Genomic DNA, 27,208 nt, shown 5'->3' on the forward strand with positions numbered 1-27,208 from the left:
CACATTTATAATCTCATAAACTTAACGTTGACCTGAGTATGACTTACCGGTAAATAGTGAATCACAACGCTCAGTGCACTCAATAGGGTGCGGATTATAGGATCAATCACTAAAAAAACAATATATCACATCGTTTATAATTTGCGCATTTAAGGTCTTGTGAACCTGATAAGGAGTATGACTCACCGGTAAATGGCGAATCACACCGCTCCGTGCACTCAATAGGGTGCAAATTACAGGCTTGCCGTAACGGATACGTTATCAATGAATTTACAGTCCTCCTCAGTCGCACTGTGAATTGAACGAGTCTTAAATGATCTTTTCTAACGCACATTCAGAATTAAGCAGCTACCAACATTTCTTACCTCCCGAATGTAAACACTGCGTGCCAGGATGACGTCACTTCCAGAACGAGAATGACGCGCTCGCTTAGGCGCCATTCCGTCCCTCTTTTATATTCGCCGCGCATACCCGATCCGCCCCTAATCATTATCATGATGGAGCGCATCACCACATAAGCGAAACCCCATTCGTCGTCATCCGACGTAACTCGGAGTGACCACGAAAGGGAACTGAAAAGTGATAAATCATGACTTCCTGTTTCACTGGGCTCCAAGTATGAAGTGACACAGACCAAATTTTTAGTCATCCGTCAGATGACAAGACCTAGTAAGAATACAGTTATGATGTGTGAGAAAAGGTTGTTGAACGGCACAAATTATGAAATGGCTCAGATGATAGTTTAATTTTTGGAATTTTCTCATTTACACTATTTGAGCAATAATCAATAAGTTAAAATCAACTGGTGATGGTGGAGGATGTGTCTATATTGGCCCCCTACACACTGAGGAGGATCAAAGTTGGAGAATTGCAGTTGCTGGTTGGGTCTCCAAAACTATGATCAGACCTCATTTATATAACCACAACTTGTTTGGGAAGGTTGCAATAATTATGGCAATTATGGCAGACAGAAACATACACTATCATAAACTCTAAGTACCAACTGATATTAAATCAACACCTGATTGAATTTGTCAGGAAGCTTAAAATTGGCTGTGGATGGATCTTCCAGCACGGCATGGATCCAAATCACATCTTAAAATGAACAACAGAACAGTTCACTGACCACAGAAAGAAGGTTTTGCCGTGGAAATAACCCCATATAAAAACCTGTGGGATGAGCTGTAGCACAATTGAATAGTTCTTTCTTAAATCTAGAGAATTTAAGAGTGTACATACTTTTTAACCATATACCAAAGAATCCAATTCTACTTGGATTTACAGAAGTCTGACTTTGCCTTGACATACTCTTATGAATCTAAAAATATACATACAAGGTGAAATACTTACAAAAAGTGTCGTTTAAAAAAAATTGAGAAATAACTGCTAATTTTCAGCAACACCCAACCAGCATTCACCAAAGAGGTTATGGCTGGAGGGTTTGAGGGATCCTTCCATGTGGGCTATTGTAACTTCTCCCGTACACATTTTATACGTTCTTATTGGTTATTGTGCATGTGAAAAAAATAATCAGTCTCACCCCAACAAGTCCAGATACATTTTCGATTTTTATTTTCCTTTTTGGACAGTTTATTTTCCAGTGTTATCCATAATCATTTCCTTTGTCATTTTTGCATAATTCTTATAAGGCTATTACGAGGGCCATTGCTATGGTTTCACACCAACCTGCATAGCAATTGGAAGACCAAAAAAAGGGGCTGACACTGACCCATTAGCAAGAATGAGTAAAACATGACTTGACATTTCATTGGCACAAAATTGTCTCTTTCACCCATCCAAATATTAGAATCTTTAATAAACATGAATTCTGAATATCAAAAACTGAAATTAAAAAGAACAAACAGTTTAGTGTACGTTTTAGAGACTTTGGGAACCTTGGGACTTCTACTGCACAAGCAACTACATCCCTGGGACTTCCAAAGCAAATGGCAGTTTGAAAATACTTTTGTAGTGAAAGTCCCTCTTTTTTAAGTCAGAAAAGTTGTAAAGGCTGCATGGAATCCTTTCCCAGAGTGAGAGAATCAGGGATGGGGACAGAGACGAGTGAAATGTCTGCAACAAAATGGCTACCCTAGGGAACGAGGCAAAAGTACAGCTGGTTACCCATTTCCTATGAATTAATTTGACTTCAACCAGAAGCAACATCTTTCAGAGGTATACAGTATATTTTTCCCAAACCCCACTGCAAAGGCAACTATGAAACAGAGCAGCTTAATAAACCAAAAAAATAACCTTTGTAATGAAATAATGTTTTTGTAATTAAGTCATATCAAAAATCACTTAAACCTGGATCATTACATATCTGAAGCATGGTCAGGAGTACTTTTGTTTTCCTTCAATTTTTGATTCGCTCTAAAATGCAAACAGGTTGTCTCATTTCATACTAATTCAGGTGAACCTGGTAGAGATCACCCCTCATAAAGAGAACAATGTTTACCACCGGTTTTGTTTTTAAGGGTCACTGAGAGACTAAATCAAGACCCTTACTAGCAGAAGTAATTTGAGCAGAGGAACTGTGCTGATATACTGGGGGTCAGAGGAAGTGGTCAGTCCATATCCAAATGGGTCAAATGAGGGATAATAGTAAAGGGGAAACCAGGAGGTTGCAACATAACCATTGAAGGACACACATTTTAAAAACGTTTGGGTCCCCATGGAGATGATCTTGCAGCAGCCACAGGTGCACCAAAACTGGGGAATTCCTCAGAGCTGCTCATATCCGGAGCCTAAAGCCAAAAACACAGGTGACAACAGGTTAAATTCCTCTATTAGTATTATGCACAAATCTATGGCTCAATTTCAGTCGTTTACTCTGCAACAGATTCTCACTCAAGACATAACATTGGTTTACCGGTGCACTGCCAGTGGTCCAAGGAGCCTCCCGCACAACAAAGCCCTTGGATGGGCCACGAGGTTCATCCATGCTGGAGGCAGTGGAACCAGAAGGCTTCATATAGGCCATTTTGGCTTCATTTTCAACTACGTCGGCCAACTAAGGGTAAGGAAAATTATATGTGTTCACAAATGTAGTACTTTAAAATTAATAACCTTTAATAGTCGTCTTCTGCCAAAGTATAGCATAATCTTACATATTCCTCCTCCAGGTTCAGAAGGTGATCAATGGCTTCATCAACTTGCTCTGGACGGCCAGTCACAGTCACTAAATTTGGATCTGCAGCTCCACTCTGAGGGAACCGAACATCAACCTGGAAAATACAAAAACAATATAAAGAATAATGTACTAACATTTATTAAAAGTGCATCTAAAAAACAAAACAAAAAACAACAGTCAAGATAGAAGTCAAATACTTGGTCCTAAAAAGATGACCCCACCACCATCTCACCTTAAACTCATCCATGATCTTGCGGATTCCCTTGCCACGTGCCCCTATGATGCGAGCGTGGACTCTGCTGTCCAGGGTGATGTCTTCAGAGATCATTTCCTCCAGTTCACCCACTATAGCCTGAATGGCATCACGTGCCGCCACAGCATTTTGCTCATAGCCAGTAATGGTAATCTGATCCTAAAAGACCAAAACTAAATAAATGGAATGTTTAAAGAAATAAGCCTTTGTTTTATCAGTTTTTAGGCTCCAGCCTGTTACCTGGTTCTCATCATTTTTCTCTGGAAACTGAATGTTGACCTCATGCTCGTTGCGGATTTGGGTGATAATGGCGCCTTTGCGTCCAATAATCTTGGGGTGATACTTGGGATCCACAGTGATGGTCAGCTTGAAGCTCCTGAGAGCCTGCAGACAATTTGTTACACTTTTTTAGTAATTATATAATGAGTAATTATAGAGTCGAAATAATTTTAACTGTTTCATTTACAACTCAAGATTTCAAACTCACTCTATCCTCCTGTTCAGCCTGTAGCTCTTTGACACGCTCAAGAAGACCCTCTTTAGCGCGGTCAAGGTGGGAGGCCAGGCCAGTAATGGAGATAATGTGAGACTGTAACTCATGAGCAGGCACTTGAATATTAACCTGTAAGAAAATATATTTGTCAGGAATGACAGGACAACAGCCAAAAAAAAAAAAAAAAAAAATTTTCCATCTCTAAACACTTCTCTAAGGTTTATAATTCAACTGAAATCAGCAGTAAAGAAACCAACCTCAAACTCATCCATCATCTTGCGAATTCCACTTCCTTTTTGGCCAATGATGTAACGATGAAGCTCAAAAGGCACTTCCACCGCAATGGTCACAGGAACCAAAGCCTAAACGACAAATATTGTTTGAACAATCAACAAAATGCACCGGAATACAAAAATCCGAACTGTGTACAATGGAAATGGCAGTCGCACCTTTAGCGCCTCAACAGCAGCTTCACACCTCTCTTTGCGGCCAGAGAGCACAATGACATCGCACTTCTTTGGGGCCAAAGGATCAACAGGTTCTTTCACCTCTCCATTGGCTTCTCCATTCTCCTGAACTGGAGCATCAGCTGATGGAGCTGAATAAACAAAGGCCACAGATTTGACCTTAGGCTTGCATAGAAATAATATGCATGTGATTCTATTTGCATGTTCTGCAGAAAAAGACTGTGCCATTAAAAAAAAAACAATAAAGTACTTGAAGTTAAAGGGTAATGTTTCCCCCCTTAAAGTACTCTTGTAAACATGTTAAACGATTTAATTTTTGCTTGCCATTTAGTTGTTCATGACCACAAAAACTTTGGACTGCATGCATAAATGTTCCAAGGGGCACAGAATGACTTCAAGGATCATGAATTGAGACATCAAATTTTCCTTGATCTTTTGACATAAGAGGTCATTGTACTATACAAATATCCTTTAAGTTTCAGAACTCAAAACTTCCTTGTTTGTCAAAAAACTTAAAAGCTCTCATTGAAACCAAGCTCAGAAAACGACTCGTTTCAGATTTGTCTCATTGGTCATGCGATGAAAGACCGCCTCTGCAGAAGATCACTAACGCCTGCTTCAGCAGTCTCTTTAGCCCTGCCTATTGATTCACACATCATGTAGTAGTAAATATGAGACCAGTGCAAACACAGGATTACTCCAGCGTTTTATAGTGACAAGTTGTGGAAAAAAGTCTTTGCACAGGCATCCTTGTGATCCTAACATTAAGCAAGCGTGGATGAACCATATTTAATGAAGTTCCAGTCAGATCACATCAGTAAGAACACACTGTTTGTTTGCTTCATTTTACTGCGGATTCATTTTTAAACGATACAGTTCGACGAAGGCTTTACACAACATTGTCATTTGCAGTGTCGAGTTTTAAATGAAACATGTATATATTTTTTTCGCTTTATCTCTAAAAGAATGAGCTATGAATATCCTAAGAATGACAGTTCATTCATAATTCCGTTCACACAAAACGCAGCAAGTCATCCTTTGTAAGAAGATATTTTGTAACAACGGAAGTTTTCAAAACTACTCCCAACGTGTAATGGCGGGGACACTGAAATTTATTTTAATATGTAAAACTGTTACCCAATCATAGCAGTTTACTTCCAAGTCTTGAATGCGGCACGCCCATCAAAACGGAGTGTTTCAAAGAAAGGGTCAAAAACAGGGTAGAAAATAGCTTATTACTTCTAAATTAGGATGTTTTTGATGTAAAAATCTTGATAAGTGGACCTCAGAGAACTTTATAAAAAAAAGAATTATATAATTAAATTTTATTTATGTATATATATATATATATATATATATATATATATATATATATATATATATATATATATATATATATATATATATAAAAAAAAAAATGCAGATAATGAGCAGTGTTAATTTTGACAGCAAATTTTGATTTAGTTTTAGTTAGTCTTCACTAAAATGCCATTTAGTTTCGGTCTTATTTTAGTCATCTGAATTGTTCGTCGACGAAATACAATAAGATTTTAGTCGACTAAATCTACAATAGATTCAGTCGAATAAAATCTAATGGGTTTAGTTAAACTAATGCATTCAATTAGAATTCCTCTAAAGTTTCCAAACCCATTATATATACTTCCAGAGAAAACCTCTATTAACCTGATAATATGAATGATTTTAAAGTTTGAACATGCAATACAGACACCGATTTAACTGCTGTAACAAAGAAAAAAATATCTTAATTAAATAAAACCACTTCTCCTAAAGTAGAATACTGTCTTCTTTTCAATGAATGATATATGCATTCTTTAAAACAACTGGCATACATCATTCTTTATTCTATCAAGCAGACATATTTATTTGTATAAATATAATTAATCCTTATTAAAGAGCAGGAATGCTTCTCTTTTTCTTTTGTTGTTTGATTAATATTAAGGGGACAGACTGCATTAGGTTTATTACGCACTGTTACTTTAAGACCAAATGTGCGCGGATCCAATTGCACTGATGCAGATCCGATATTCTCACAACTGTTTACGTTCTGTTAAGACAAACCGACTGTTTACGTGAATACTCTCCAAAACAATGTTGTGTGTATCTGTCCATTCAGACATGAAAGAGAGCTTAATTCAGGACTCGCATATGTACAGCTCTATGTGCATGGCTGCACGCTTCAGGTACGTTCACATAGCAAACCGTACCAAATACAGCTTTCTATTGCGTCATCACTCTTATTCAGATCTATCCATATGTCTGCTCTTCTCTTTCTCCCAGACGTTTACATTTTTGAACGTTTTATGAGACATGCATCCAGCGCATGCCAACTCATGTCCCGGCGGGTAGATCAGCATGTTACAATTCAAATGTGTGCATCTACCTCAAACGCAGGACATCAGTTCTGACTGGATATGAAGAGTTCAGATGCAAAAGCCTCTAAGTGCCATCTGAAATTTTCTTCTAGAATGGTCATTTTTATCAAGCTTGTATATTTAAATTCAGTAATTTCACTTAAATGGCAATGAAAATGACCTATTAATTGCCATTTAAGTGAAATTACTGAACTTGTATATACGAGCTTGATAAAAATGACCATTCTAGAAGAAAATTTCAGATGGCACTTAGAGGCTTTTGCATCTGAACTCTTCGTATCTTCCCAAAACGTCCCTCCCTAACATTTGTCAACGAATAAAAACTAGACGAAAATGTTAGATCAACAGATTTGTCAAAGTTTTTGTCATTCAAAACTGTTTTTATTTAGTCATCTCGTTTTCGTTTGTGAAAAAATTTAATTGACGAAAATAAATGAAAATTATTTGTCAACAAAATTAACACTGTTCATGAGTCACGCTGTTCATTAAGTATTTGAATTAATACCTTAACGTTCAAATCTAACTTAAGATGCTTAAAAACCACACAAAATCAATATGCAAACATTTGTTTTTGAACACACTTCTGGAATACAGAATATACCTCTAAACAAATCATGGTTAATTTAATAAATAGCTTAGTCAATTACAGCAGAAATAACAGAAAATCTTCCCCACATCTTACCCTTATTGTTAGTCATAGCAAATTGCCATCACTGATGTGTAAATGTAAGTGTTAATGTGATATCACAACAATGAAGATTTCAAGATGAGCCATTTTGGTGTCTTATTATACAAGGGAGAGTTGAGCCTTTTATTTCAAAAGATCAATAAATATTTGATTTTCCCTGATATGGCCTTTAATTATCGACAGTCACTGTGGTATTTACCTTGCTGGTCCTCTCTGTCTGGAAACTTGATCTGCACATTGTGGTCTTTAGTAATCTGCTGTATGCGAGAGCCCTTCGGCCCCATTATGGAGCGGTGGAACTTCTGAGTGATCACACACTCCATGGTCACTTGCGCATCCTGCAGATTTAGGGAATGTACAATCCATTACCTCCTTAAAACAGCACAATAACTGCAGTTGTCCGAGATGGGAACTGCATTCATTTATTGCAGATTTTTACATCTACTCACCAAATCATCGATCAACTCCAGCATGCGTTTCTTGGCAGCCTCCACACAATCTTTGGCTCCCTTTAGGGTGACCTTATCACTCTGTGAGCCAGTTCGGGGGAAACTGACTATAACACCACCATACTCATCAGCGATGTCCCTCAGGACTTGGCCACGGCGTGCCACAAAGAAACGATGGTGCTTGGGATCGACGATCATGGAATCCTCAACAACATTATCCTGATATCAGAAATATGAGAGCAAAAGGAAACCAGTCAGAAGACACTAATATTTTACTGATCAGTGTTGGGGTTAAAATAGATGAACATTGGGACTAACCAAGCTCTTAATGAGTGCCTCCAGCTCCTTCTGTGCTTCTACTACAGCTTCCTCTGTACCGATGACTGTGATCAGCTCCTGATCCTTATCTTCAGCAGTAGGGAAGATGATCCTGGCGCCTGTGCTGTCCCGTACTTTGCGGATATTTGCACCTCCTTTTCCAATAAGGAACTTGTGGTATTCAGGTTTGGCACGAAGCTCAACTGTGTGGCTTTTAGTTTGCTATTAAAAAACAAGTTGATTAAAGTACAATAAATTGTTTTAAGAGCAACAATCACTGGGCTTGTGTTAAAAGCAGTTTGGATACTTGTACTAACAAAGCCTGTGCCCAAATAACATTCCAAGCATAACACCAGTATTACCGGCTTTCAGTTTCAAGTTCTTCAAGGAAACCCATCCCTTCAAACATACCTTCTCTTCTGCCAGGGACAGCAGCTGTTTCTTGGCTTTCTCGACCTCCTCCGCTGGGCCTCTGATTGTCACTGCATCGATGCCAGAGCCCTCCGTTGGGAAATGGATATGCACACCACCACACTCCTCCATGATGGAACGCACAAAACGCCCCTTAGAACCAATTAGGGAATTGTGCAGTTTTGAGGGGATGGACACCTCCATCTCTGTAATATTTGCCTGCACAGATATTTGAGAACAATGAATAAATTATCTTCAATCCACATACTATTCAAATGTTTGGGGTGTGTAATGTTTTTAAAAAGAAGTCTCCAATGCTCACCAAGGTTGCATTTACTTGAGCAAAAATAAAGTAAAAACTATATGAACGTTGTTTTTTTTTTTATTCTTAGAGCCCAAACTTTTAAAATGGCCCTATTGTGGTATTTTAAAGGTTACTAATTTTATTTTGGAGTTCTCCTACAATAGATTTACATGCATCCAAGGTCAAAACTCATTTTCTCATAATATACACTGCACAGCACCTCTTTAAGTGTCTGAAAACTGTTTGTTTGAAGATTCCGTCTCTCTAAACCCTCCCTTCGGAGAGCCTACTATGCTCTGATTATTCAGATGGCCCAAGTATGGTCTACCGCTTACAGTGTGTGTCATACGAAACGCCTATTACCATATCTAAAATTTCAGCTCCCAGAGGCTTCCTCAGCACTTGTATACACAGTGATATGAACAGTGACAATGGCGTCCATTTTACTGTATCAATTCGAGCCAGAATCCTTTTTCTTTTGATGTACAGAAATCTGTCTTCTCGACATGTCAACACCACAAACTAAACACTTCCAAGCCTCAGCTACAACTACAGTGTTTTGGCGGATTCAAGTAGACGTTTGCGGGCAGCCAATTTTGTCAGCTATTTTTACATTTAGTCTTAGTCCTGTGTCAAATGTACTTTTTAGTTTTAATCATTTAGTTTTCATTCAATCAAGTTTTAGTCGACAAAGCCTGGGCAATTTAGTCCAGTCTGTCAATGAAAACTTAGTCATATTTTCATCATGACACATAATGGTTAAATTGATAATAGGCTATCTATTAGATAATAGGCAAATTATTTTGCTTAAAATGATAAAGTCACAACAATTGTTTTAAATTCTTGAAATCTGGAAACCGCAAGCATTAAAACTCGTAGTAGCTTGTTAAAAACAGTCTGTTATACAAAAGCAAAGAGGTTTTAGTAATGCTTTTATTTTTTTAACTACATTTTAGTCTCAACAATATTGTATGTTGATATGGTCACAGTTATCGTTTAATGACGTTGGTGTCGTCTTATCGTCTCGTCTTAGTCATGGAAGAAAAGGTCAAAGAATATTTTGTCATCGATTTCTTTAACGAAATGAACACTAGACCATAGTCTGGCATTATGCAAATGTGTTACAAACCTACATAGGAATTACTGACGACTCGTTTAGGCAGTTCAGAATAGATTATTTGTTTTAGGAGACAATAACTATTTGATGTGCACTTTGATTTTTAAATCTTTGCAGACCTTTTCCATTCACAAACACACTGCTATATTACACACTGCATGAATGGTAACATTCGAAAAAGCGTAATAGGGGCCTTTTAACAAATGTGATGGACATTTAACCTCACATTAAAGTTGATAAAAAATAAAATAAAATAAAAAACTCACCAGTTCTTTCTGAATGGCAAGGATTCTGATTTTTGCTGCCTCACAGTTTGCCTTCTTCCCAGTGATGACAATCATTTCAGAGTTGCTGTTTTCGGCAGGTAGGTCAATCTTAGTGTTAGTCTCTTCACGAATCTAATAAAGAAAAAAGCACCAGTAAAGTAAACCGTCTGTGAATGGACGAACGTGCCAGTCTAAAAAGTAACTACTCACCTTCTTTATATTTGCTCCTCCTTTGCCAATTATGTTTTTGTGGAATTGCTTGAAAATGGGAACTGAGACAGAAAAGCTGTTCTCAACCTGGAAAAATAACAAAAGTAGGCTAGTTTAAGAAAAGGCTAAAAATTGACTGTCATTTCACAGATTGTTAAGCCCAAAACACAGAGCCTTTCAAACTCCACTGGATTGTGTGCACTACCACAGGCAGTCAACATAGGTACTACAAAGTTTCATTCTTGTCCAGTGTCTGTTATTTCTCTATAGAAGTTGAAAGATAAAATTAGTTTAAATGAATACAAAGGCAGAGCTCCATGCATTTCTTAATCCGGTCACACAAGCACTCGTCAATGTGGAGTCTATTACTGATGCAGCCAAATTTGCCAAAATTCATGTTGCAAGCTGTACGCATATCCTCATGTGTAAAAACATAAGCATAATACGGGCTTTAATTTCACACCATAACTATATTGTTAACTTTAATTACAATAAGGAATAGGGAAGACCACACCACAGCAATAACAATATATTTGGAAACACTTTCAGAATAACTTTTTTCAGCTGATAAACAAAACCGGCCAATCAAAATACACACCCAAATTTTATGTGGCAGACAACAGACCTGCTGCCTATGCTTAGTGTGCTATATAATATAAAGATAATAGATGATAAACCATGTAATTGTTCATTGTGTGGACACTAACATAGTTCACTCTTGACAGTCTATACTGTGCTTAGAACATGACAGACATGGGGTGTATCAATCAGCTCCATTGTTAAGTGCACTGACCAGGGATTTCAAGGACTTTTAATTTACATAGATGGACAGTAAATAAAAATCAAATCAATGTTTAGATGTTAAGTGGATCAAAACCATTGCCATTGTGTTTGTGTTCCTGATATATTGATTCACAATATCAGCAAATGAGTAAAAAGACACGGCAAGAGAAAATTCAGGAAATATTACAAAAATGCGTTTACCATTTCAGCCACCACTTTCTGCATAAACTTTGCGCATTTTTCCACCTCAGTGCGAGGCCCACGCAGTTGTACAATGTCACTTTTCTGCGCTGGGTCAGGGAAGTTGATGATGACCTGAAAGCAAGGGGGAAGAAAGGTTATTTCTCCCTTATATGTAAACAAAAACATGTGATTGGAAAAATAAACCATGCATCCCAAAACACTTACCTCAGGGAACTTATCCCGAACTTCCTTAATTTTCTCCCCTTTCTGTCCGATGATGGCTCGATGAAAACGCTGTTCAATGATCATGTCCTTTGTACGCTCATTCTCCTGTTGAAATCATGACATTCTTAGAGACTTTGAGTCAAGAGTTGCCAGGCAACTCCTGCAAATAACCCAGAGGATTTTATACTCCGATGCTGATGGTTTTTCCCACCGACACACATGCACCTAACTCCACTTTAAGAATTATGCAAACCAATTTACAGCAGACAGAAATTATAGAGTAAACCATTTAAGACAAACGCAACGGTTACACACATATAACAAGTGGTAAACCCTAAACGAAAGAACACCGAAGAGAGAACAGTAAACAGAGCCGCCTTTATTCAATTACAAATCCATCCAACTTGCCATGCGTGACGCTAGCTCCAGCAGCTCCTTCTTGGCCTCCTGCACGCCCTGGGGATCACCCTCGATACGGATAAGGTTACTCTTCTCATGGTCAGGTGGAATGCGGACTGACACTTTGTGCAGTTCCTTTATGCGGTTAACTAGGTGTGGAGAGAAAAGCACACGTGTTATGTGTTCGCATAATATCTGCTTTAAATTTCACAACAGCTGTATACTCACTGTTTGCACCGCTTTTCCCAATTAAGTGTCGGTGGAACTTGGGGTCCACACTTATCTCAGTGTAGTCCATTCGACTAACCTATAAAGAACACATGAAAACCAACCAAACTGTTTAGGACACATGGAGGCCAAAAAATAAAGCAAGTGGAAACCTATGTTTTTCATGTAATAGGGAGATGAGTCTTACCAAATCTGTAACGATTTCTTGAATCTGGCCCTGTACTATCTGTACGTCTTTAGTGGGCCCCTCCAGCGTGATCTTGTCCTCACCCTCGGTGAACTCAATGTGCACCTGTTAATAAACAGAGCATAACAGGGTTAGTTCACCCAAAATGCCATCATTTACTCACCCTCATGTCATTCCAAACCCATAAGATAATATATGTTCATCTGCAGAACACAAATGACAATATTTTAATAAAACCTGAGAGAATACTTTCCCCTCCACTGAAAATCCATCATAAAGACCTTACATCGTAAAAGTAATCCATATGAATCAAGCGGTTTAAGGCGACGTTCACATATCGCGCCTAAAAACGCATAGAAAACGCTAGGCGCGCCGCGTTCTCCTTTTTCCAAAGCGCTCGGGTGGTTGCGCTTCGGAGGCGTCTGTCGTTGCTAAGCTTGGTTCTTGTCACGTGACCTGCGGTGCGCTTGCGGCATTCTGAAAAGTTGAGATGTTTTTATCTCGATGCGGCGCGGACGCGCTTGGAAAAAACGAGCGCATCGCACCGCGACCGCGTCGCTTCCATTATGAGCGCGCATACATTTGAAATAACGAACTTGCGCGCGCAAAAGACGCGATATGTGAACAGGCCCTAAGCCAAGTGTTCTGAAGAGACGCAATCGATTATTTAATCTAGGCCAGTGGTTCTCAATTCCAGTCCTCGGGACCCCTTGCTCTGCACATTTTGTATGTCTCTCTTATCTGACACAGTCAGTTCAGTTCATGGAGTCTCTCCTAATGAGCTGATGATCTGGTTCAGGTGTGTTAAATAAGGGAGACATACAAAATGTGCAGAGCAGGGGGTCCCGAGGACTGGAATTGAGAACCACTGATCTAGGCTTTTAATCACATAATGAACAGATCAATGCACATACATGGAGCACATCAAATATGGTCAATGGAAGTTCAAGGCTGCTTGCTAGATGCATGAACTATTGAGGTTTCTTGTTCTTAACTCTCTCCCCTCCATTGACATAATTTTCTGTCATTTATGACAACGCTTCCCCACCATTGACAATTGATCAATGTTCATATATGAGCAAAAGCTTAAATTAAATGTTCAAAGCAACTGCTTTCTTGGAATAAATCGCACAATTTATATGGATTACTTTTAAAATGATTTTGAAGCATCAACACTTTAGTTTAATTGTCTTTTAATACAGGAATAAAAAAATTTAATGCACTTATTGATCTGATTGTCTTTAGAAACTCATCAGTAGCAACAGAGAACAAGTAAATGCTCATACTGTTGCTTCCAGGCTATGTATAATTTTATAAGACTTATATGAAATGATGAATGTATCTGCAACTACTGTGTGCTTCTTGGCTCAAGCCCCATGTCATTCTGAACTACCTGTGTTGGTTGATGCAATTACTGGAACCTTTGAACAGTCACTCTGACATGTAACTGGTCAAAAACATCTGTTTAAAATGATCAACATCTACACATGCCCCTCACGGATATTCAGGCCAAGCACTCTGATGTGATAAGGGAAAAGTTGACTCGCCTTGGGCATTTGCTGCGTGATCTTTGCCAGATTCTGTCCTTTCTTGCCAATAATGAAACGATGAAGCCAAGAGGGAGCAGAGACTGAGGACACAGTGTAGCTGTTAGCCTGTGCAGAGAGAGTAAGGGTCAAAAGTTAGTCAAATTGATAGCCCTTCTACCGTTACATTTTTAATACATTTCCTAAATTAAAGCGAAAAGAGAAGAGCACAAAAGGAGCTTGAGGGAAAGAATTCTTGTACGGAAACATGGGGGGAGGAAAACAGGCTTGTTTACCTTGGCATACACTTCAGTGAGTGCCTGGCCCAGCCGGTCTGGCTCCCCACGCAGGATTACTGTCTCTGAGCTGCTGTCGAGGGGTGGGATCTCGACCGAGACGCCGGTCCTGTCCAGGATCTCTTGCAGGGTGTTACCCTTAGGCCCAATCACATACTTATGCTGAGATTTCTTCACCTCCACTGCAATAGTGGTTGCATTCTTCTTCTGAAAGAAGCAAAAGGACACATTTTAAACATCTTCCTCAGTCGCTTTCAGGTTTATCATTACTTATTTCACATGGATATGCAGTCCAGTGTCAAAAAAGTCAATAAAAGTCCATTAATTATTCTGTCATTACTCACCTTCTCCTCATAAATCTTCTTGATCTTTGCCAAGGCCAGGGCCACCTGCTCTTTTTCCCCAGTGATGACAATCTCAGTTTTGTTCACACTGGGTGGAGGGACATTAATGCGGGCTCCCGTCTCCTGCATCAATTCCCCCACCAGCTTGCTATAAGCTCCAGTGAGGAAGGGGTGGTACACCTTTTCAATGTTAATTCTCTCCACAGCACGCTTATCCTGCAATTTATTGAAAACATCATCACCACCACCATCTTCTAGATTGAATCTGATACATAAGAGATAACTGTGATAACAGAGTTAAACAAAAAATGGAATAAAGTTCCAGACCTGCTCGGCAGAGATGAGCAGGATCTCGTGCTTGGCCTTCTCCAAGCCTTCCTTGGTTCCAGAGATCTTGATCAGGTTACTGGGGTCTTCGGGTCTAGGGATCTGGATCTTGGTGGCAGTCTTCAGCTCGAGCTCCTGTAGCTTCTCCCCATTCTTGCCGATGACAAAGCGATGATGTTCTTTGGGGATGGCCACAGTAGCTGAAGCCTGTTGTAAAGTATTTTCAGGAGTTACTAGGGATATACAACTATTATAATTCTGAGAAATACCGACAAGCTGACAAGTTATTTTCATGACCAATAGCAATAAATTGTCAAAATTAAAACTGTATGCTATTATCTAAACAAATGTTTAAACATAAAAACTAAAAAGCAAGTGTTTAAACAGTACAAGTGAAATGAATACTCATTTTGAAATTTGCTAAACATTAACATTTTCTTTATTAGTATTTGAAAGAGTAACTAGCTTAACCAGCGTCATATGATGATAACAGTAACTTAAATTTAAAACAGAGCAAATTAGCACAATTAAATAGACAGATTTTATATTATATATATATAACTACTAATACTGGCTGATAACCAATATAATGTCAATATATTGTGCCTTTCTACAAGCTGCCCAAAACATGTTAGAAGCATAACAATTATATTACCTGAGTCTGCAGTCGGGACACAATCTCTTTGCGGGCTTTCATGACAGCGTCATGTTTCCCAGAGACCATTATGGAGAGGCCTTGGTCTTTAGCCATGGAGAGTTCCAGGTGGGCTCCAGTCTTGTGCATGATGTCAAGACACACTTTAGCCTGGTCTCCTTCTCCAAACTGGTTTATGTCCTTGTACTTGCGCTCTTCCAGAGGCACATGGAAAACCTGTATTTATCCAAGCGGAAAACAGTCAAACCAATGAATAACCATTCCCCAGGTAACAGTGACCTTAACTAGCTCGATCGCCATACCTGGGTAATTATTGAGGACTTGAGAGGTTTGAGTTTAGACGTCCAGGCATTTCCAGTCTCCTGTACCCCCTCTGGCAAAGGCTTTTCAGGCAGAGGGGGAAAGGCATCCTTGTAGGTGGGGAGGCTATCCTCCTCTTCAACACCGCTAGAGCCCGCCACAGCAGCTAACGGGGAAGAGAGGTACAACGTTCAGCATTCACATTGCCAGAGAATGGTTACGGACAAGTCAAAATGACCAAAACCACCATTTACCTTTGACCTGCTCTGGCAGAAGGCCACTGCGGTGCTCATTAAAGCTTTCTTGCGTAAGTACAGCGACTGAGCTCATGGTCGAAATCCCACGTTTACACGGAGTCCGAGTGTGCCACTAGGATAGGAAGAGCTCAGGTGATTACTACATTAAAGGAACAGTGCCTGGCTGAAGTTACGACCAAGATAAAACAAAATACAACCTGGCAGTTAAGACATGAACCATTTGTCAACATGGGTGGAGCTTATACCTTTTCATGATAACAGATTAAAGTCAGCAGCATGACAAATTCACACCAAAATGAAAATGCATGTTATTGATTTTATTGTGAATGATTCATCCATGTAGGTTTCATAAAATAAAATAAAAATTCATAACTCGATCTTCCAGTGAAATGACTTCACTCTGGTGACATAAGTCAGACTTCTCCAATCATTTACTCGACTTAAACCCTGCCTCTTTCTTCCATGCAGCCTCCATCCAATCAAAAACAAATTATAGAATCAAGTCACCACCCAAATCTTTTTCGATAATCGATTTCACTCTCAAAAACAATACAGAAAAAAATAATAATCTGTCGCTACTTCCGATTTCATCGCAATTTTATAGAAAGGGGAAAAACCTAGGCTATATTTTGGAAAATAACTTCAAGATTTCACAAAATAATGTGGTTTTGTTCAGAGCAAAATAAGTGAACACTGCCTGTAGGAGCAAATTTAAAACACTGTTTAAGGACTTATCCATTTTGTGGAAGGTCAAAGTTGCCCATCTGTTACCTTGGACAAGGGCTAATTCTAAGCCATGGAGTTAAATGAACGAGCTCTAAAGCTAAGAGGATTTCCCCACTAACCCTTATTTGTTGTACCCCTAGCATGCAGGGCAGCAAAAAGAGAATTTTTCTTCTACTTCGTAAATAAAAGTTCCACAAAGCACGATCGCATTTAATTGAAAACATGCACGCCACACCTCAGTGAAACGTCTACTTGGCAGACTGCTCTCCTACTCCCCGCACAGGACTGTGAGGAAACTAAAAAGACAAGAACATAAAAGCTGAGGCTACTGTTACAGCCATGCAGCCTTGAGTTATGAAAGACCACTTATATTCACTGCTGAATTTACAACGTCAAAGACTTGCATGGCTCTTCAAAAGTAGGTAGCGAAAATGGTGTGCAGAAATTATACAGTAAAATGGAAGACTATAGATGGACTAACCCTTGGGATAATTGGCTAATCACTATTGTATTAAGTCATACAACATTCTTTCCAGTTCACTGTGACAATCTGGCCCCTCAAACGCAAACTCCAAACCTCTCTACACAGTACAAGGCTGTTTTAATGTGCTTTTCTCTGAATACCCCTTCCAGGGCCTCTTCCTCTACAGGCCTCCTAAAGACTTGGACCCAGAGGCTAAACACATACATACAGCTCCTCAAGGCAGATCAAAAGCACTCCTGGGGAGCTGATCCGCAAACCGAACACTAAAAAAATACTTCAGATGCTCAAATTACATTTAATCATATGACCACTCATAAGATTTGATCTTAATGATCACGGCACACAACTTGTGATCCCATGGCTACAAACAAGACAAACAAGATTCTTGCAGTTCAAAGCAAACATTAGGCCTGTCAGCAAATTAATCTAGTAGAAACAAGGCGGTGGTCAGTGATCTTACCAGCTAAATGGTCAGTTACCAGATAATCCGTCCTGTAAAGCTGCCCGTTCGTGTCAGCCTGCCAGCTTTTGCCTAAGACAAAACAGAATCAAGGGGAAATGGGGGGGGAAATCAGACTGTCACTGATGATGCAAAACCACTTTAGTTTGCCATAACTTTAGTTACACGTGGCATAATTTGTTTGCATTTCATTTGACCTTGCATAATTCTTATTTAAATACATGCAAATGTGACTCATTAAAGCTGGAAATAGGAACTAAAAGACTGTTCAGTCACCTACTTGTGATCTTCGTTCACGAATTTCAATTATTAAATCATAACCATGCTTAAAGATACATTGAATATACTCACAAACATGTGCATACATACTTAAAATACGCAAAATTAAACAAAAAAACAAATGCATGTCTTTAAGTGTTGAAACGGCCCTCTCGCGTCTTGCTAACGTGGCCATTCCTGCGTATGTCAGATTTAAATATGGCGGATTTACATCCGAATTTCTCTCAGAATGAAACAAAAAGGGAGACTGGGATAATAGCTCAACGTATGTTTAATAAACAATGGTTTGTGTGTCTAAAAAACGACTTTTGTATGTAAAATCTTCACAGCACTGCTACATGCGCGCTACGTCAACTCATGACACGCCATGCTAACGGCTAACGGAGTAGGAAAGACGGATTTCTCGTTTAACACTTCATTTCTCAACAATTCACATCTAGAATCATATAAATCCCGGGAGAGGTTGATGGGTATATATTTAATAGAATTAGTGGTGTCTGTCGTTGTAATATACGTCAGTTTTTGTGGTTTGCGGAGATGAAAAACTTGTCCTGGCTAGACACCAACTCCAGTAAACTTTGAGCTGCGCGTGCGCGATAGTGACACGTACACCAGCTAGCGCAAGCGCTAACACACTGGATTAGAAAAACTTTACTCTTATTGATCCATTATAACCTAATACTCCGAGATTGACAACGCCTAACAAGTATGCACTTAAAACACGACCTTTGCTGATAGCCGAGTGTGAATGTTTATTCAAGATCAGCATTAGTGACTGTCCACACAAAGTCCACGTAGGCATTAGATCAAAGGGTGAAACAGTGGGGAGAAATTGACATGGAGTCGAGCCAGAGCACATTTGCACGGCAGAACGTTCCTCTAACGATGTACGTGTATCAGAAGTCAAGCAGGAGTAAAGCAGACGTTCGGATGTATAACATATACTGATTGATTTGGAGAATGAAGAGTGACTTACTTGTGTTTGTGTTCCCGTCTGCCCTGTGTGGTGCAGAAGCTTGTAGTGAAACTCCACTGGCGAAAGGGAGGAGCAGCAGCCTGCGAGTTATATAGCTCAAGTCTCCTCCAATCACATTCCCTCACGTCACTGCCTGTGCACATCATGCATTTCTCTCTGGAGAGGGTTTTAAGATCATATTTTTCTTACTGGTTGAGGTGTCATTGCTATCTCTCTGTATTTTTTTCTCTTTCTCTGCGCTGTTCATTTTATGTTAATGTATTCAGTGCTGTTTCTTTTTTTTTTTGCAAAAAAATAAATAATTATCTCTGGAGAGAAAAAACGGTGTTCAAATGTAGTGGTGGGGATTTGTAGATTCATCTCAGTAATAGTCTTTTCATCAGAAAGATTCGTTCACTCGTTATTTATGCAGGTTACATCAGCAGTAGGAATCCGAAATCGCTCCCTAAATCCTCATTCACTATTCCCTACGTTAGTCCATTTAACTCGAAAGAATGAATGAAAAAGAGTGAGAGAATTCGGACAGCCGTTGAGCTTACATCGGTTGTTATTGCAGTGCATACTGCATATGTGGGATTGAATGAGTGTCAATAACGTCCACTATGGTTTCGGATACCAAATGGCCTCAACTAATGCCCTATTTGAGGGTAACGTTATATAGGGAGTGATTTCGGATTCAGCCAGTAGGCTAATTTGTATGAATCACTGATTGAATCATTCGTTACACTGACCGAAGGCCTAATAAAATCTTTTTACAAACATACCAAAATGCTTGATCTAGTAGCAGGGTGAAAGTGTACCCTCGTTGTTCATTGGCAGTGTCATGAAAAAACGTTGAACTCAGAGCCGTTCAGTAGTTGAGGTGTCATATGGTATTATGGGAGGGCTTTGGTTACCTCGGATGTGTTGTCATTCGTACCGCCCCATTTTGCGAGAGTTCGCCATTTTTGAATGGAATAGTTTTGTGTGCTGTTTCCGCGTTATGCGGCTGTGCAGGCTCCCCCGAGTTTCAGGTTGGTATTTAAGAAGGCGTTTTGTCAATGAAATGTTTACTCATTGAGTTTTTGTGTAGTTTGTTGACGAACAACTAGTTCAACAATGGAAATGACCTCCTCTGGAATGCTTTTTGGAGCCTTTGACAGAGCCATGAAGGCCTATATGTCGCCATTTCATCTGCATTCCAGGTACCCTATCCCATACTGTCGTCTTGCCTCTGGTTGCAAATCCAGAGACTGTCACAGCCAGTGAAGGGCCTTGGATTTGTCAGCACCCAGAGACTTGGCTGGTATGTATCTGAAGTTCTTGCTTCTAAATGCCACCCACAACTCCTCAATGTCCAGCTCTGACACATGTGCTAATCTGCTATGGCTAGAACCACAACATTTGGTCCACAGTGCCCAGGGTGATCTTTTTAAATCCTTTTTTTGCAGCATCCACCGCATGGATAGCATCCTTGTACCTCTTTATGTGTGCAAGGTGTAATCTAATCTGATTCTTGTGGGGGAGATGACTGGGTCCGCATGTGTAGCCTAAAGAACTTGTTTGGTAGTCGATATTTCCACAAGGTTCCTGGCCAGAAAGTAAAAGAGCTTTTATTTTATTTTTTTATCCACTCTCAGGAAGCCTTTCCCTTTGGTTTGTTAACTTGTCTTTTTCCATCCACTCTTGTTTTTGTCCCCTTTCCCCGCTTCTGGGACTTTAAGCTGGTAACTTCATAGCAGTCCCATACAACATCCACTCTGTTGACCATTTCAAGTTTTTCTTATATGAAGGTATGAAGATCTTGCTGGAAAAGTCATTGAAGGTTTTAGCTATGCCTGGTTTCAGCATGTTGATGACTGCTGACCCAGCACTGTTCCCCTAACGCTGGGTTCTTTGGGAAGCTGAACAAGGTTACCTTTCCGTCACAAACGAAAACACTCTTCTTTGGTGACATTGTTGATTTCGTGGTCTACAAACTAAATTACAGCGCTGCCAAAAGCCTCCATAACCCGCACGAAGCAAGTTAATGGGTGTCGCTCTAGCTCTCTCTCCCAGCTCCAATGGGGTGGGATTAGTCCAGCTCCTCCTCTCTGGAGCTCTAAGGGGGTGGAGGGATAGAGTTGTGGTTGGATATTCCACCCACATTAGGCCCAAATTACATTAGCTAGCTAGCTAGACGCAAGTTCCACCCATAGACAGTAAAAGAAATGGACACAGCGACCCCATAGACTTCAACGGAGACAAGTGAAGTCACTTATAAGCACTCACTTCCTGATGGCTGAGCGTACTGCGCAGCCTCAAACTGAGCTTGACGACGTAGATGTGATGTGAGCAACCTGTCTGACAGTTGTAAGTCTTCAAGTAGCTGTGCCAAGAGAAATCTGAATCATTCTCTTCCGAATCTTGCAGAGAGCCAGAGACGGAGAGCGTGAGTAGGAGCTGTCCATGAGCTAGGAGCAGGAGCAACTTTATGACTCTCTATGGGCTTCTCCCTTGACTTTATCAGACTTTATGCCTCCACGTTCCCCCGATTGCCTGCGAGCTTCTTCTTCTGTCTATACGGCAATTTCTCTACCGTGCGACAGAGAGTCGTGTGGTTATGACGCAATCGTTAGCCTATTTTTACAAAAACGGATTTTACAGGGCCATAGTGTAAGATACAAGGTAATGGAGCCTCTTATCCATTGTCATGTTTCTTTAGAAATAAACAATGGACAAATGGAGTCTTTAAAACGCCTCAGAGGTAAAGTTATTCGCTGTCAAAGTGACGCCAAAATGAATGGGAGTCAATGGAATGCTAACAGCAGGTGATGGCTTGTTAGCCAATGGATGCCCCCATAGAAGGTACGCTTTCCGGGTGCTGGATTACCCCCTTGGTTCCACCCGTTTGCTCTGCATTGAGCAGCTTCTCCCACTGGTTGATGTGTGCACATGCTCTTCCGGGAGAAGTGCCCATACAAGGAATTCCACCCTTTATGACGTCATACAAAGGCCATACTCGAGAAAAAAAAAACTTTCCAAAACGTATACGAATCCTGAAGGAGTGCAATTTAGCACAGAGATACGTCCAACTAATTTTTCGAAACTTTGGCCATGTTTAGCATGAGAATCCAACTCTTTAACAGTGTAAATAAGTCAGAATGCATGAAATAGCATTAGACATCCCCTTTAACAAATGATTCAATAGCCGCGTTTCCATTACCCTTCAAATTGCGCAAATTGAAATTGCGAATTGAAAATACGCTCAATGGAAACACGTCAATTTCGCAAAAACTACCATTTATCGCAAAAAAGTTTTTGCGCTCGCATGAGGTGGTTTTTCAGGCAATTCAAAAAAGGAATATTTCGCAAAACTGCAATGGAAACAGTTTTTGCGCATTTACAGGTCAGCTGACGTAGACGACGAGGTGTGTTTAGACAGAATACGAGACAGTTCTTGAGAAGAAAGAATGACAGAAATACTGGATTCTAAACCTCAAAGAAATGCCACAGTCAAGACCTCGGAGCAGAAATGAGTGAGAAAAACCCAGAAACACCTCACATGTGCCGCTTACAGTATAAGCAGAGAAAGTCTAATGAGGGGAGAAGTGCCACTCAATAAACTTCCGGTTGCAGTTCCACTCTTGTTCCATATGAGGGCGCTCACAGGACGAGTGCAGAATGAATGGAGGTCTATGGCGCTATACCCCTCAAAATCCACTTTTCTCAGGATATAATTTTTTGTCTAGTAATTTGAATGTTGTTTTCGAAAGGGGATGCAAAGAAATTACACATTGCTTGGTGTTAGATTTTTTAGAGTCACTTATTTGCTTTAAAAAGTCTTTCAAAATGCCAGTGACGTCATACACATTGTACGACCAGATATACTGCTTCACGGCAATCCTTCAGTCACTTTGGTGGTTTCGCGCTCTGCACTTTCTTTTCTCTCGAGGCATCGACAACACAGCTGACACAGGTAAATACACGTAATAGATGAGTTTTTGTTTTGTTTGTTTCTGGTCCCGCTTCGGATGCCACAGTGCCATCAAGCGGTATCTCTGGTCGTAATCAGTCCTTTACTGACCAATCAGCGTTCATTAGCAGAATGCTAGCGTGTTATGGGCAACAACAACTCAACCTGTAAGAAATCGAAAGGACATAAGTACTCGTTCATTCAACTTTCGACCTATAACCAATGTTGAACTTGCAAAACCTACAATCAATCTGAGATTTCTCAACGGCAATCGGGTGAAAGAGACAAATTTAGCCGTCTAGCCCCATTGAGTCCCATTCATTTTGCACTCATGGCGAGCGCCCCCAGTGGAACTCTGATTGGAACTACAACCAATAGGACTTAATAGGGCATTGGAGTGAACAGGCTTTCCGTAGACGGGCTTTGGTATAAGGGTCTTTCCTTGCCATTAATGCTTGGATAACACGCCTACGTTTCCTTCCAATAATAATAATAATAATAATAATAATAACAACGTCTAGTGCGGTAACTGTTACGTGGCTTGTGATATATAAACTTACCAACGTCCGTTGCCATGATTTTTGGAATGACTTATCGCGAGAGAAAAAAAAAAAAGCCGTTTTAGTCGCATAACATCGGTTAATGGAAACGCCGTCATTTTGCAATAGTTTTTTGTCGATATTTAAAAAAAAAAAAACGCAAAAGTTTTGCGCAAATCTTTAATGGAAACGCGCCTACTGACTGATTTATAATAGGCTATACAAAAATGCACTTACCACCTGCTGCTGTTGTAACTTGCAGAAAGAACAAATCAGTGTCAAATATTTTGGTGAAAGGATTCAAAAGATTGGAATTAGGCTACTATGAATTAAAATCACAATTTATTTTAGTTGCTTATGTGGCAAGAGCGGTCAGGTAGGAGGAGTTCAGTGCATTACATCACTAGACGTGTGTTCCACCCCATAACACGGCGAGGAAACCCTTGGTCATGCAATCAACCTATCGAACATAAAACAGAATTAAAAATGATCGTACAACCACCAAAACAGGCGAATGACTCATACATACCAGAAATAACAGGTGGTATGTGAAAATTATGTTCACTTTTTCATAAAAGCATGAAACTTGGTACACGTACAGTTTGCGGCCCTGGACATTTTCAGAGATGGAGCCATCGCAAAAACACCTCGTGGTGGCCATGGTGGCCATTTTGCTTTCCGCCATTACTGAATTATGTATTTTGTATTATATCTCCTGAACCAAACATGATAACATGGAAAGTGTGATGTCTACCCCTATGTTTTGATGGTCAAGGATTACAATGATACCATATACAACATCATAAAATGTTCAGGTGAATAGTTAATGGTGAATTCAGTGACATTGTGAGAAGGATTACAATGAAATCGCAGTATCTGAGAATCTCATCTGAAGCTGGGGCCACACTAAAAGATTTTTAAAATCTTATCATTTTTTTTAAATGTGAGAGACCACAAACATAACGGTAAAAAATCATAGATTTATCCGTTTTGTTCCTCTATAGCAGGGATAGGCAACTCCGGTCCTGGAGGGCCACTGTCCTGCAGAGTTTAGCTTCAGCCCTGATAAAAACTCACCTGCCTGTATCTATCTAGTAATCCTGAAAAAATTGATTGCCTTGTTCAGGTGTGTTTAATTAGGGTTGGAGCTAAACTCTGCAGGACAGTGGCCCTCCAGGACCGGAGTTGCCTATCCCTGCTCTATAGTGTGGAGTGCCACGATTGTGACCAGGAAAGCACACCACACACTAACAGATTCCATTCACAGACAACAGAGTGCCACCTGTGGAAAATCTCTTGCATCAAACGTGACTTTAAGTAGAGGATGGGCGAAGACAAGAGCAGTACAAACTCTTTGTTGCAGAGAGGATGCAGGGCACAAAACGCATCACTGCCCATTTGAAGAGGAACAAGCTCCCTCTTTTTTTAAACAGCTCCGATAAGAGGACAGTCCAAGACAAAACTCGCTGAAAAATGACTGTGCACTGTTTTCCAGACTCTACATTGCCTGTTAGACCCGTAATGGGAACCAAGAAAACTTCTTCAAAAATAGAAATCAGGCCTACCCTCCATCACTCTCACTTCATGGTGGTATACGTTTGGGAAACAAGGCTGATCTGCCTAGAAAACAGTATAAGCAGTGCCCCAGACAGTGAGGTCTAAATATGTGGATGCAGTTCCCTTTCAAGGCGGTCACTTCGACATTACGTCACTGACGTATATGGGAACTCCTTCCTTCTCCATTTTCACTGAAATCTTATAGGCTAACGCCAGCTGGAGACAGCTGGCCAATTGACGCGAACATGCAAATGCTGACCGGTCCGCGGGCAGTATAAATAGCATGGGCGCGACAATACGTCAGAATCTCTTTCTTCACGCTAGAAGTCTTATCTGAAGTCATCGTGGAAGTTGCAATAGAGGTTACTCACCATGTTTCCTCCCCGCATCCGATGGCTGCTAACCTATATGCCAGATATGTGCGGGTCCTATTGACTCGCTCTACCCTAACAAGGATCAACCGAGGCCGCACTCACGGACGACAAAGGCTGTGCCGGACAGTGTGCGTCCTAAGGGGAATAAACTCGGGCATCAGCGGGGATGAGGCCCACTGCCGCCAGCAGGCCGCTGGTGGGCCCTCTCCCGCCCTAGTTGACGCTGCCCGTCGCCACTCCGGTCCTCTTCGCGGGCTCGCTAGAAGGACTCGACGCGATAGGCTCTGTTGATAATACTTAGCCCGGTATATCAGCCAGGCTACTTCAAGAAAGACTCCGTCTTCCACGACGTCCTTGGTAACTCAGTCGTGCGCAAGACGCGCGTCTAGATAGACGAGGCAAAGGCCATGGCTCCGTGTCTAAAAGAGAAAGTGCGGATGCTATGAGTCTCTAGACGCCCCGCTCTGACAATGGAAAGTGCACAGCCGCAATCCGGTGAGTGTTTACCCCCCTTCTAGTCGGTTTTGACTACGGGGTTGCGCAGTCGTTACCGCTTATGCTGTTGACGCTGGGCCTACATAACATTACATATTGATGTGCTTACAGCTTATGTTGTCAGGCTGCCCTGTATCCTTCAGTGCAACTGGCCATGCTGATTTAACTAACTTACGTATTCACAGTTGTTGTCGCTACGCCACTGACGCTGTGTTTATGTACACACTGCACACTAATATGTGCTATGATTTGTGCCGTTATATATTGCCCTGTATCCTTCAGTGCAACTGGCCATTCTGATTAACTTCGTATTCACAGTTGTTGTCGCTACGCCACTGACGCTGTGTTTATGAACACACTGCACACTATTATGTGCTATGATTTGTGCCGTTATATATTGCCCTGTATCCTTCAGTGCAACTGGCCATTCTGATTAACTTCGTATTCACAGTTGTTGTCGCTACGCCACTGACGCTGTGTTTATGTACACACTGCACACTAATATGTGCTATGATTTGTGCCGTTATATATTGCCCTGTATCCTTCAGTGCAACTGGCCATTCAACTACGTATTCACAGTTGTTGTCGCTACGCCACTGACGCTGTGTTTATGTACACACTGAACACTGTGCTATGATTTGTGCCATTATATATTGCCCTGTATCCTTCAGTGCAACCGGCCATTCTGATTTAACCACAGTTGTTGTGCAACGCAAATGACGCTGTGTTTACGTACACACTGCACTCTGTTATGTGTTCGTGATTTATGCCGCTATAAATTGCCCTGTATCCTTCAGTGCAACTGGCTATTCTGATTCAACTATGTATTTACAGTTGCTGTGCGATGCCACTGACGCTGTGTTTATGTACACTGATATGTGTGTGTTATGCTTATGCCACGATATTGCCCTGTATCCTTCAGTGCGACTGGCTATTCTGATTACTACGTAGTCACAGTTGTTGTGTGATGCAACTGCGCTGTGTTACGTACACACTACACACTTATGTGTTAGGATTTATGCCACTATATATTGCCCTGTATTTTTCAGTGCAAATGGCTATTCTGATTACTACGCAGTACGTATTCACAGTTGTTGCGTGTTGCAACTGACGCTGTGTTACGTACACAATACACACTGATATGTGTTATGAATTTTGCCGTTGTATATTGC

At 40.5% G+C, this 27,208-nt stretch overlaps 1 protein-coding gene across 1 annotated transcript; it reads right to left on the minus strand.

Moving 5' to 3' along the window:
• Window positions 1-1,549: 1,549 nt before the first annotated feature.
• On the minus strand, window positions 1,550-19,222 carry hdlbpa (high density lipoprotein binding protein a). The gene is made up of 28 exons (XM_084424845.1): window positions 19,138-19,222; window positions 17,883-17,954; window positions 16,210-16,324; window positions 15,958-16,121; window positions 15,656-15,871; window positions 15,001-15,207; window positions 14,674-14,889; window positions 14,330-14,536; window positions 14,055-14,162; window positions 12,508-12,612; window positions 12,321-12,399; window positions 12,102-12,241; window positions 11,694-11,798; window positions 11,487-11,600; window positions 10,503-10,589; window positions 10,293-10,424; window positions 8,606-8,824; window positions 8,195-8,416; window positions 7,877-8,095; window positions 7,627-7,765; window positions 4,329-4,477; window positions 4,137-4,241; window positions 3,874-4,008; window positions 3,627-3,770; window positions 3,366-3,545; window positions 3,111-3,227; window positions 2,873-3,013; window positions 1,550-2,747 (listed from the first exon to the last, which is right to left on the minus strand). The coding sequence occupies exons 3-28, from the start codon at window positions 16,283-16,285 to the stop codon at window positions 2,655-2,657; spliced, it is 3,819 nt and encodes a 1,272-aa protein (XP_084280971.1). The 5' UTR covers window positions 16,286-16,324; window positions 17,883-17,954; window positions 19,138-19,222; the 3' UTR covers window positions 1,550-2,654.
• Between the last annotated feature and the right edge of the window lie 7,986 nt (window positions 19,223-27,208).

Source organism: Rutilus rutilus, assembly GCF_951802725.1.
Source record: "Rutilus rutilus genome assembly, chromosome: 12".
Taxonomy (NCBI): Eukaryota; Metazoa; Chordata; class Actinopteri; order Cypriniformes; family Leuciscidae; genus Rutilus; species Rutilus rutilus.

Excerpts from the sequence above, each read along its gene's own strand:
- hdlbpa (XM_084424845.1), bottom strand. The coding sequence starts at position 16,285 with ATGAGCTCAGTCGCTGTACTTACGCAAGAAAGCTTTAATGAGCACCGC. Across the intron at positions 12,613-14,054 it reads TCACGCAGCAAATGCCCAAG|GTGCACATTGAGTTCACCGA; the intron begins GCGAGTCAACTT and ends GTTTATTAACAG. Across the intron at positions 3,014-3,110 it reads TGAACCTGGAGGAGGAATAT|TTGGCCGACGTAGTTGAAAA; the intron begins GTAAGATTATGC and ends CCTTACCCTTAG.